Here is a 12,579-nt window from a genome sequence, read left to right as displayed (position 1 = left end):
TTGTCTTATAGTATTAAATTTTCCTTCAGTTTCAGGAGAGGAAATAAAACATCTTAACATTACTCATGCAGTAACTTAAGTCTATTATATTATAGTAAGTGACTGATTTTTCCAGTCTTTTCATCTTTCTATTTGATTATGGAATAACAAAGCCTATTGATTTGAATATTTGTGATCCACTATAGTATAATGAGACCATTTTTGTCTTTTAGTCATACTTATTTCCTGAACATTGAGAGATAGATGGAGAATAGGATAAAGACATGGGAATTATTGTGCAGAATAATGGGTGTGGATTATAAAACTGAACCTATAGGAATTAGAAGCAAAATAATAATAATAATAATAATAATAATAATAATAATAAATAAGAAGAGAGGAGGTAACATGGAGACAGAAAAGAAGTGAGGATGTCCCAAAGACAGTTTGCCAGTAGAGTCATGACTTGCCAAGAGCCCCAATAGTTAATCAAGAATTGACTCAACTTAAATAAGTTTGATTGCATGTAGAACTGAAATAGGAGAATGTCTACCAAAATAACTATTCAAGTGAAGAAGTTAAACATCCATAGTTCTATGGCTGTTGACAGAAGACAGGAGACTCCTGAGACAAAAGACTGTGCTACTCATAGCAAAAGACGTGAGAGTACCTGGATAGTTGTCCTGGTTCCTCAAACTCAAGACCCAACTCCAAATACCTTGAAATATACATGGCAAGTACTCCAAGATGGAAGGCCGGGTGAAGCCTGCATCCAGTGCAGTGCCTACAGGAGAGAGATTTTGAGTATAGAGAATCCAGCTTTCCACCAAGAAGTAAGCAAGTCTGTTTTTGTCCAAATAAGATTCATTGCAGAACAATGCAGTGCATTCCAGAGATGAGTTACCTTACTTCTATGGATTGCCAGCCAAATAAATAATTCTATATTCCTTGGGGAAGCAACAGACTTTCGTGATGTTAGCACATTCAGCAAGACCTGTAGGAGTGCAGGCGACCCGCTCTCAGAAGACTGCTGCTCAGCAGTGAAGTGAAGCAGTTCTCCAAGAATGGGATGCCCAGATCAGCATCACTCAGGAACTTAACAGAAATGCAGCTTCCTGGGCCTCACTCCACACCTGGTTGTCTTAGTGCATTTGGACGGCTACAATAAAAGACTACAGACAACTGTATAAGCAATAGACATTTATTTCTCAGAGTTCTGGCAGATGAGAAGTCCAAAATCATGGCAACATTAGGTGTCTGCTGAGAGCCCATTTCCTAATTTATAGACGGCAGTCTTCTGCTGTGTCCTCATTTGGTAGAAGCAAGGGAGCTCTCTGGGACCCCTTTTATAAGGACACTAATCTCATTGATGAGGGCTCTGGCCTCATGACCTAATCACCTTCCAAAAACTCTACCTCCTAATACTATCACATTGGGGGTTAGGATTTCAACATATGAACTTTGAGGAGCCACAAACATTCAGACCATAGCATTAATGAATCAGAAAATTAGTGATCTGATTTATTTGCCCGTTCAGTAATTCTGAGGCCTATTAATGTTTAAGAACCAAACATGTAATGGAAATAATTCTTAATAGCAGTCAATATTCTGGGTCTAGTTAGGGCTTCCACCAACTATGAGCACATGTCTTTCAAACTGTCTGGGCCTTGGGATCCCTGGGTGGTGCAGCGGTTTGGCGCCTGCCTTTGGCTCAGGGCGCAATCCTGGAGACCCGGGATTGAATCCCACGTCGGGCTCCCGGTGCATGGAGCCTGCTTCTCCCTCTGCCTCTGTTTCTGCCTCTCTCTCTCTCTCACTGTGTGCCTATCATAAATTTAAAAAAAAAAAAAAAACTGTCTGGGCCTTAATATCTTATTATTATAACAGGAGAGGGTTAGATAATTTTTTATTTCTTATTGCTCAAATTCAATTTAGTTCTATATTTCTTGACATGTAGCTTCGTAAATATTTCCTATATCAAAGACCGTAAGGGGCACCTTCGTGGCTCGGTGGCTGAGCATCTGCCTTGGGGTCAGGTCGTGATCCTGCGGTCCTGGGATCGAGTCCCACATCAGGCTCCCTGCATGGAGCCTGCTTCTCCTCCTGCCTGTGTCTCTGCCTCTCTCTCTGTGTGTGTCTCTCATGAATAAATAAATAAAATCTTTTTTCAAAATAAAATAAAATAAATACCTTGAAATATACATGGCAAGTACTTGGAAGCCAAGAGAGATAGCCAGCAAGGCAGACCCGCAAGGATTCATAGCCTCATAGGCTCACAGAACTTAGTTGTCAGCATGCTGGGAGTAGAACAGTACCTCAGACAAATGTGAAGTAACCAATCTGGTATATCGGAAGATCTGTTTATGAATTTGTAGTGGGACCTATCACTGAAAGAGAGTCCAGTCTTGTGCCCTCTGGCCTGAGTACTCTCTTCCAAGAGACACTGGCCACACTGTAGGAATGACACACTGGTAGGAATTAGACACACTGGTAGGAATTAGAATCAGAAGTTTTGCCTGTGGAGAGTTAATGGAATGTGCTGAGATTGCCTAATGTTCCACATCTGTCATCACAGGCCAAGTTTACTTCCAGGACTTGGTTGCCTTCTCCTGTGGAGTACACACCTTTTCCTGAATGGGCACAACGGAGTGACCCTCCAAGATTCTCTATTTTTTTAAAGATTGTATTTATTCATTTTAAGAGAGAGGGAGAGAGAGAGGAGGAAGGGGAAGACGGGGAGGTAGAGAGACAAGCAGACTCTACGCTGAGCATGGAGCCCTACACAGGGCTCAATCCCACAACCTCCAAGATCATGACCCCCAAGACTCTCCTATTTTTCTGTACTTGCAGTGCCAAACAAGTCTTTTTTAGACCAACACCTTTCTTTCATATATTTAGTAAGTTTCAGTTATATTCTAATCAAGACTCAAAAAACTATAAACTCTCTGCCTCTCTTAAGTGACACTGCATATTCTCTACCCTGATCATATAAGTCTTGACTTTAAAGTTAAAATCTCAGAAGGCAGCCTAATCATCTTATTTCTAAGTTTCTGATGGGCTACTATGTGTTTGTCTTTGCCTGTGTTTCCTGTATCCCCACAGCCCCTACATCCTAAATGGTCATCAACTATGGAATGGAGACTACTAAGCCTCCAAGAACTACATAATGGAACAGTTGGAGTTCCCTTCACTTGTTCCCAGTGAGTTAGTAGCCATCTTAGTTTCCATGCCATTTACAGTTTTTGTGATGTGATTATTTTAACCTAAAAGTATAATGCAATTCTGGTCCCAAGAGCTTATTACTCGAAGGCAAGTTTTAAATTATATTGAACAGTAGCTGCCAGGAATCTGTTTATGTTATTTAGAAATTTGAATTGTATTGTATCTCTTTTGTAAAAAAGGATTTGTAACAGCCAAATGTATTCACATTGTCTATAAAAAGTGAATGGCTAAACAGTTATTCAATAAACAGGATCAGTGGTGACAATAAATATATTTTTTTAAAAAATTTTTAATTGGAGTTCAATTAGCCAACATTTAGCAGAACACCCAGTGGTCATCCCGCCAAGTGCCCCCCTCAGTGCCCATCACCCAGTCACTCCAAACCCCCCCCCGCCCACCTCCCTTTCCACTACCCCTTGTTCATTTCCTAGAGTACGTGTCTCACATGTTTTGTCACCCTCACTGATATTTTCACTTCTTTCCCTTTATTCCCTTTCACTAATTTTTATATTCCCCAAATGAATGAGACCATATAATGCTTGTCCTTCTCCGACTGACTTATTTCACTCAACATAATACCCTCCAGGTCCATCCGCATCGAAGCAAATGGTGGGTATTTGTCGTTTCTAATGGCTGAGTAATATTCCATTGTATACATAGACCACATCTTCTTTACCCATTCATCTTTTGATGGACACCGAGGCTCCTTCCACAGTTGGGCTATTGTGGCCATTGCTGCTATAAACATCGGGGTGCAGGTGTCCTGGCATTTCACTGCATCTGTATCTTTGGGGTAAATCTCCAGCAGTGCAATTGCTGGGTCGTAGGGCAGGTCTATTTTTAACTCTTTGAAGAACCTCCACACAGTTTTCCAGAGTGGCTGCACCAGTTCATATTCCCACCAACAGCGCAAGAGGGCTCCCCTTTCTCCACATCCTCTCCAACATCTGTGGTTTCCTGCCTTGATAATTTTCCCCATTCTCACTGGTGTGAGGTGGGATCTCATTGTGGTTTTGATTTGTATTTCCCTGATGGCCAGTGATGCAGAGCATTTTCTCATGTGCGTGTTGGCCATGTCTATGTCTTCCTCTGTGAGATTTCTCTTCATGTCTTTTGCCCATTTCATGATTGGATTGTTTGTTTCTTTGCTGTTGAGTTTAATAAGTTCTTTATAGATCTTGGATACTAGCCCTTTATCTGATATGTCATTTGCAAATATCTTCTCCCATTCTGTAGGTCGTCTTTTAGTTTTGTTGGCTGTTTCTTTTGCTGTGCAGAAGCTTCTTATCTTGATGAAATCCCAATAATTCATTTTTGCCTTTGTTTCTGTTGCCTTCCTGGATGTATCTTGCAAGAAGTTGCTGTGGCCAAGTTCAAAAAGGGTGTTGCCTGTGTTCTCCTCTAGGATTTTGATAGAATCTTGTCTCACACTTAGATCTTTCATCCATTTTGAGTTTATCTTTGTGTATGGTGAAAGAGAGTGGTCTAGTTTCATTCTTCTGCATGTGGATGTCCAATTTTCCCAGCACCATTTATTGAAGAGACTGTCTTTTTTTCCAGTGGATAGTCTTTCCTACTTTGGGTGACAATAAATATAGATAATTTCTGTTAGTAAGACTCTGCTTTTCTATAAAATGCTATACAGCCTATATTTTTTACATATTTCTATTCACCGTTTTTTGCTTTTATAGTTGTTATCTAAAAATATGATTATCTGTATTTCTCTAATTGCTTATTAGTTCTAGATCTCAACTAGAAAAAAATAGCAAGCATTTCTGATATTAAAATATTTTAAATATGATTTTTTGTGGAGCTATTAATAAAGTGCATTTTTCCACATATTGCTGTACCTGTAAAAAGATGTTCAACATCACTAATTATTAGGGAAGTGCAAATCAGAACCATAATGAGATATCACCTCACACCTGTTAGAATAGCTATTATCAAAAAGAAAAAGAACAAGTGTTGGAGAGGATGTGGAGAAAGGGCACCTTTGTGTGCCATTGGTAGGACTGTAAATTGGTGCAGCTGTTGTGGAAAACAACATGGAGGTTCTTCGCAAAATTAAAAATAGAATTACCATGTGCTCCAGCTATGCCACTTCTAGGTATTTATCTAAAGAAAATGAAAACACTAATTCAAAAAGATATATGTACTCCTATGTCCATTGCAGCATTATTTACAATAGCTGGAAATGGAAACAACCTTAGTGTCCATGGATGGATGCATGAATAAGAAGTTATGGTATATATAAACAATACCATTCAGCCATAAAAGAAGGAGATCTTGCCATTTGCAACAGCACAGGTGGACCTTGAAGATAGGCTAAATGAAATAAGACAGGGAAAGACAATTGCCATGCATGTGATCTCACTTACATTTGGAATCTAAAAAACAAAAAAGAAAACTCGTACGTACAACGAATAAATTGGTGACTATAGGGGAGAAGGAGGCTTGGGGACAGAAAGGTTTGTATGATGACAGACGGTAACTAAATTAATTGTGGTGTTCACCTTGTAGTATGTAGACTGAACTATGTTGTACACCTGAAACTAATATAATGTTATATATCAATCTTACACCAATAAATATATATATTAATTCATTAGGTTTAAAATTAAATGTGCTTTCCCTTAGATTAATACTGTCCTTTTTATCTTTGTCAAGTAGAAGCAAATTGCTTGGTTCAGTACCATCCAGGCCCATCTGAGTGTCTCTTTTTTGTTGTTTTTCAGAAATGGGAGAGATTGAGAGTTGGAAAAGCATTCATCATCAGGATAATTGGTTTTAAAAGCATCCAGGCTCCCATATAGCCACTAGATAAATTACCCACTATTCAAAAGGAAAGCACAATTAGTTTCACATTATAGTTAAGCCAATCAGCTCCTTAAGTGACTGTCATTATTGAGAAAAAGGCAACAAGAATGTCATAGTTGTCCCCTTTCTCCCATGCCTTTAGAAGCAAAAGCAATCCTTTTCTCAGACTAGAAGATCCATGGGAAGCTTAGTGAATATATTTTGCCATTGCTTTTAGATAAGGAGAACTATATTCATGACTTGTATCCATATGGTTAATAACACCTACCTCACAATGCAAAGTTAATGAAGCTTTTGTTTTGTACTAGGGACAGGCAAATGCTTTGAAGCTTTATGGCAAGGAAGTAAGACTTCAATAAATTATTTTCAAACCTCCTTTTCTTCTTCCCGAAATAATTATTTTTATGTAATCATTTACAATCAAGGAGCAAAGGAAGGGGTAAGGAGAAATCATACCAGGGGTAATGGAATATGCACAAAAAATCTGCAGGCTGTTTTTCTCTTCTTAAAATGGATAGTTGCTAAACAACCGTTCATTACCTCTTTTGAGACAAGCAGGATGGTGAAGAATATACTAAATTAATGTCATCTGCCATGACTTAACCTGAAGAAACACAATGATTAGTAAACTTTACATACACAGCTGCTGCATTTTAAGCATGTTCCATCTGTAATAAGAGTGATCAATGGAGGCCTCACAGGAAAGAGGGTGACTGCAGTCATATATAAAGAAAGAGAAAAAAAAAAAAAAAGAAAGAGCTTAGGATCCCTGGGTGGCACAGTGGTTTTAGCGCCTGCCTTTGGCCCAGGGCGCGATCCTGGAGACCCGGGATTGAATCCCACATCGGGCTCCCGGTGCACGGAGCCTGCTCCTCCCTCTGCCTGTGTCTCTGCCTCTCTCTCTCTCTCTCTCTGTGTGTGTGACTATCATAAATAAATAAAAATTAAAAAAATAATAAAAATTAAAAAATAATAAAAAATAAAGAAAGAGCTTTAGTTCCTCCCTGCATGCAAGTGTTATCAGTCAAAATCTAAACCCACTATGCTTTATGTTCCCATCATTCTACAGGTTAAATTTAATTGTATTTATTAAAGTTTTCGTTTTCACATTGGGAATGGATCATTTTTGTTATGTGCATACAGGGAATGTATAAAATTCCCTTTATACCACACAGCACATGGCACGCCTGCTTTGGACCATAAGTTCAAAACTTTGTGCTTTAAAGACTCATTGACTCTATTGCCATGAACACTTCTTGCAACTGCACAAAGAACACATTTGAGTAACGTTTTCATTTTTAGAAATACATGTTATGTGTGACCAGTAAGCATATAGTATAGACTAGGTGAGAAAGAAGAGGGGAAGGAGGAAAAGAAAGAGGGAGTGGGGGAGAGAAGCAAAAATGAGAAAGAGAGAGACTATCACAGTATCAAAATGTACTTAGGCCTTCAAGCTTCTTTCCTAAGGATATAAGTTTTAAATGCTTTTGGCTGGAAAACAGACTATTAATGGTATATATTTTGTTTATTTTCAGTTGTTTGATTTATGAAAGTTTTAAAATCAAAATTATTAGGCATTTATTATTAAGTATAGCAAGGTTTACACAGTACCTAGAGTCCTCTGAAAAATGGTTGTCCCAGATTGCTTAATTAAATAGCATTCAAACAATGTAAAGGGCATTTGTGAATTTAATATGTTTTATGTTGTGTTTTTAAGTAATTCATTTGTCGAGTTTAACAAAATCTTTCTAAGAATATTTCTTAAAATCTAATGAATTCAATGTATCAACATGGCCTAAGGCTTTCTTAGACTTTCCACTATCATACACAAACGTAAGATTTGGTCATAAGATTTCAATTCATAAAACTGAAATCCTGTGTCTTAATCTACTTTTTAATGGCATTTTCTAAACTGAAATCACAGGACGGTCACACTAACAAGCTAAATCCTCTTATATAACACAAGTATTTACAGTATCAAATATCCAAATGCTTTCTTAACACAAAAATATTAATACTATGCCTCTACTCTTGCAAATCTTTTATATTTAATTCTACATCTTCATAGAATTAAAGATGTTTACTCACTAAGGAAGAAGACATCCCAGTCAACTGAAATTACTCAGGGGTATATGTTTTTGAGTGTGACAAATGCATAGCCATGAAGGAAAAGAAAGTACCATCCTAGATCACTGGCAACTTTCAACCAGGGACATTGGCTGGGGGAGATCTGGAGCTACTGATATCCAAAGCAATTCTCACCACCCCAGCTGCCATACTCAATCTTTTTCAAAATCTCTATATCATGGGCTTTAAAACTTTAATAAAAGGCCAAGTTACCTAATTGTCTCGCTATTAACAGAAGTCAGCAACTGTTGGAAAAGGCAACCTGCCAATGCAATCTTTCAACACCCATTCAGTCACATAAAAACAGGCCTTTGAATACTTCCAAGAAACAGAGAACCCCCAAAGCCTGTTGGTTTTATCACCTTGTATGGAAATATCTTTCTCTGTCCAGACTAGAGAAGAGTTTCTTTGTTCCATTTAAATATAGATGTTAATGATTGTCAGACACAATTTTCAGTATTTAAGTCTCAGGGGAGAGTTCAGGGTCCTACCACGGCAGCAGGAGAAGGTTATGCATAGGCCAATTGCCCCACATCTACCTGCTGTTTCAGGGACTCCCTAGCCACGAAGGACCAAAGCACACTACTCGAGCTGTAAAGCACTGTTCTCATCCAATGCTGTGTTTTGTTTTCCTGGACAAATTTAATACCAAATTACAATGGACAAAAACATTTGGAGAACTTCGCTGGGATTGATAACCAGTGAATGGTATTTGCTCCCCCAGGACCAATAACTGACACACGATGTTTTTCTCAACAGCAGTTCCCATCCTAATTGATACCTCAATTTGCCTGTCTTTGACTCTTAAGACACTACACAGATTTTCCATATAACTGCAAAAACTCTGAAGTTGACAGGATAATAGGTGTAATTATATTTTCTATCTAAATATAAACCTTGAGCTTGATAGGATTCTAGGATAAATACATGGCATTTCCCTCTACTGAAATCTTGCATTATTTTATCCTTATATTCATATTCAATTTCTCAATTCAATTCTTCTATCAATTGAATTTTAGCTCTTGTGTGATGTTTTTGGCTCATGGTTGCACCATGAGTTTTTCACTGCCCCTCTTGCATCTAGCTTTCTTTAAATTTTTTTAATTATTTATTTGAGAGATAGAGAGCACAACTGGGTGTTAGGGGGCAGAGGAAGAAGCAGACTCCCCACTGACCAGAGAATGCAACCTAGGGCTCGATTCCAGGACCCTGAGATCAGGAACTGAGCTGAAGGCAGGCGCTTACCAACTGAGCCATCCAGGGACCCCACAGCTAGCTTTCGTCTCTTACAACCAAGATTATGTAACTCTGATCAGAGATCCGTATTGCTTTTTCTCCTATTCCAGGTGCAGAAGGCTTAGGACTGCCCTGTTCAAACCTCTTAGAGGGGAAAATTATCCCACGGTCACTCTTGTGAGGAGCCACAGAAATTCCGAAGCAACCCAAATCTCTTTTCCTAGCCAAGAACTTCAAGTGTTTTCCCTCTAACTTGGTCAAGAGCTTGAACTGAAAGATAATTACTGATTTCAGACAATAAATGGACTGGATTTTAAAAACTTATAGCATACTGTAAATGTAAATAATTTTAGCAATGTCTACAGCAAAGGATCTAAGAACCTAAATTTCTCAAAAGTACTTTTCCTAAAGACTCAGCTCTTCTCTTATCACCTCCTATTTTGGCCTGAAAATCCCACTTGAATCTAACTTACATATGTTCATGCTATCAACAATGAAACCTAAATCTCAATATTTTAAAATACCTTTTTTTCTTTTCTCAGTTTCTACAGATAAAGTGATCTGAAGCAATGAATGATGCCACAAAAGCAGAAAAGAGAAACTGTGACAACCCCCAGAAATGTGAAAGGAAGTTTCTTACTGGATAGCAGCATCTTTGGTTCACTTTATAAAAAAAAAATACCCAAATAAATAAAATGGACAGTATTGTTCAATTTTAGAAATTCCATTTCTTCTATGTTCTAAGCTATATAATTGTCAGGTTTCTATGGTTTAGACTGTAAATGTGTTTTCCCCTTTGCTACTTATGTTGTGTTTTTTTAAGTCTTAAAAGTCTTAAAATGTGAAGGACATTTAAGAATGGTAAGGGAGACACTGTATACAAATGTATATTTGTAAAAGCTATTTTTATGATTAGCATGTTTAACTGTTGATCATATATAAAGTCAGGTGATATTGCAATTCTATGTTTAAAGCTTATTTCCAACAATGTCATGTAAGAAAAGATACATCGTAAGCTAGTTTTTATAATTTATTTTTAATTTATAGTTTAAAGTACTTCAGATCATAATGATAAAATACTTGAAAATGTTATATTTCTGCCCTCCATAAGCACCATTTTTATTAATAAAGAATGCAAATATTTCAGATGTGATTCCATAGCTAAAGGACTCTGTTGCTTGGACCTGTGATTAAATTGAGCATTCTCTACTCAACTGAAATGATCCAACTATTACCCAGTACTTCAGTCTGGGTAGGAGATCCCATGGACAGGTTTTAGTGCCAATAAAGGTGAAAACTATATTGGCAAGGAAAGATTGTCTTGTCTTTGGTTCCAAAAGTTTAAATAGTGCTTATATCACTTCATCTCCTATTACTACGAACGCTCCATTCCCAGGCATTGCAAGTGTTTTCCAGATGCTCTTTGCTGTCGTCTTGTGCTGTGGAAATGGAGGAAACCATCTTCACAGACTGTAGGAGAACTCAGCATATAATTTCTTAATAAATACTGTTTCTTTTAAAACGAAGTTGGTGTATATCTTTTCTTTGGGGTGCACTTAAGTTTTAATATTCAGTTTGACTTTTTGCATTCAAAATGATCTACATCATTACAATGCTATAAAATCAGTGTGATAATGAAAGTAGCATAACTTTACTAAAATGTATATGTTTTATATGCCCACACTTTTCATGGAGTGACCTGTATTCTAGAGCACATTAATTTGCTATGTAATAGAAAGCAAGATGGCCTTCAATTCTTGACAGAAGTCACATTCTGGTTTACATTTCTAAAAGGCATATTTTTCGGGACACCTGAGTGGCTCAGTGGTTGAGCCTTTGGCTCAGGTCATGATCCTGGGGTCCTAGAATTGAGTCCCGCATCAGGCTCCCCACAGGGAGACTGCTTCTCCCTTTGTCTATGTCTCTGCCTCTCTGTGTCTCTCATGGATAAATAAATAAAATAATAAATAAATAAATAAATAAATAAATAAATAAATAAATAAATGTATTTTTTCATTCAAATGTAGAATTTTAAGAAAATATTTCAAGATAGCAAAACTACCTCAACAAAGTCATTTATAATCTGTCAGGCAAGTCTTCAGCTAATGGCTGCAAGCCCTTATTAAGAGCAGAGAGACAACATGTAATATCACTAAGAACAGTTAGTGGAATTGAGGCCTCCTTTTTCAAAGAAACTCAAGAGAATCTAAAATCACCTTGGTATGTTTTCTTATTTTCCTATTGTAATTTAATGATAATCTATCCTTTCTTTATGTGTTTCAAATATATGCTATGAAAAATTATACAATTCCATCCAACAAAGTTTACCTAAAACTAAAATTGTGAAAGCAGAGATTAAAAATTCGCACACTAGGACATAGGGTCTGAATCAGGAATGTACTTGCCTTTAGAAGAAATGTGAAAATCACAATGTGGCATACTATTTTTCATGGCCATAATGAGTATTGGAGAATTTGCAACTGCTGCAATTGAATTGTGAAGCCGAAAAAAACAAACCTGAATACGGTTCTACAAGAGAATAAAATCAGCAGAGTGATTTCTTGGTTTGCTGCCAACTAAATACACTCGCCTGAGATAATCTGATGCTCCAGAAAGGAAATGTTGCAGGTACAGTGTATTAGGAAAATGCACATGTAGATATTTTTTCCAACCTTCCATTTATCTGTCCTTAATATTCAATAAACAGTGTAGCATTTACAACAGACATTATCATAAATTAAGAGTATCATACTTTCACAGATGCTCATTAACTATTCTCAAAGCAAAATGAATAATTAAACTGAATAATTCTTTGTTATTGAACTTCATTTTCTCCACACAGGCCTATGAAATCATGCCTCTTTCCCTTAATTAATTTACCCATTCCTGGCTTAAGAATTTCTTTCGATGACAAAGATGAAATAAAACATATACAAGATCAACAAAGTATATGGGATTATAACACCTGAGGATTTAGTGTAATAATTTAAAAGAGAATTTTTAAGGGATGATGAAGGGAGTGTAGACGTCTAACTCCAAAAAACATCAGTTCTATCAAAAAAGAAATGCTAAGGGAGTTGTGTTCGATTCAAGAAAAATGTGGGGAAATAGGCTCATTGTTTTGTGAAGTTAGGTCAACTAGTCACTGGTAACAATGTGAAAGAGAATGTACAAATTTTGCTTGCATCTTTCAAATAA

General features: G+C 37.1%; 1 protein-coding gene across 16 annotated transcripts in view; it reads left to right on the top strand.

The window, feature by feature from the left end:
- The window catches only part of RALYL (RALY RNA binding protein like), a 707,896-nt gene extending 696,989 nt beyond the window's left edge, over positions 1-10,907 (top strand). For all 16 annotated transcript variants that reach the window (XM_077876403.1, XM_077876402.1, XM_077876406.1 and 13 more), the window contains one exon: positions 9,924-10,907. In XM_077876403.1, coding sequence (XP_077732529.1) covers positions 9,924-9,941 — 18 coding nt within the window. In that variant the 3' untranslated portion in view covers positions 9,942-10,907. The remainder of the gene's footprint in view (positions 1-9,923) is intronic.
- Positions 10,908-12,579: the final 1,672 nt, after the last annotated feature.

The sequence above is a fragment of the Canis aureus genome, chromosome 28, assembly GCF_053574225.1.
Source record: "Canis aureus isolate CA01 chromosome 28, VMU_Caureus_v.1.0, whole genome shotgun sequence".
NCBI classification, from domain to species: domain Eukaryota; kingdom Metazoa; phylum Chordata; class Mammalia; order Carnivora; family Canidae; genus Canis; species Canis aureus.
The sequence above is the reverse complement of the archived record's forward strand: the minus strand, read 5'-3'. Positions and strand labels throughout refer to the sequence as shown.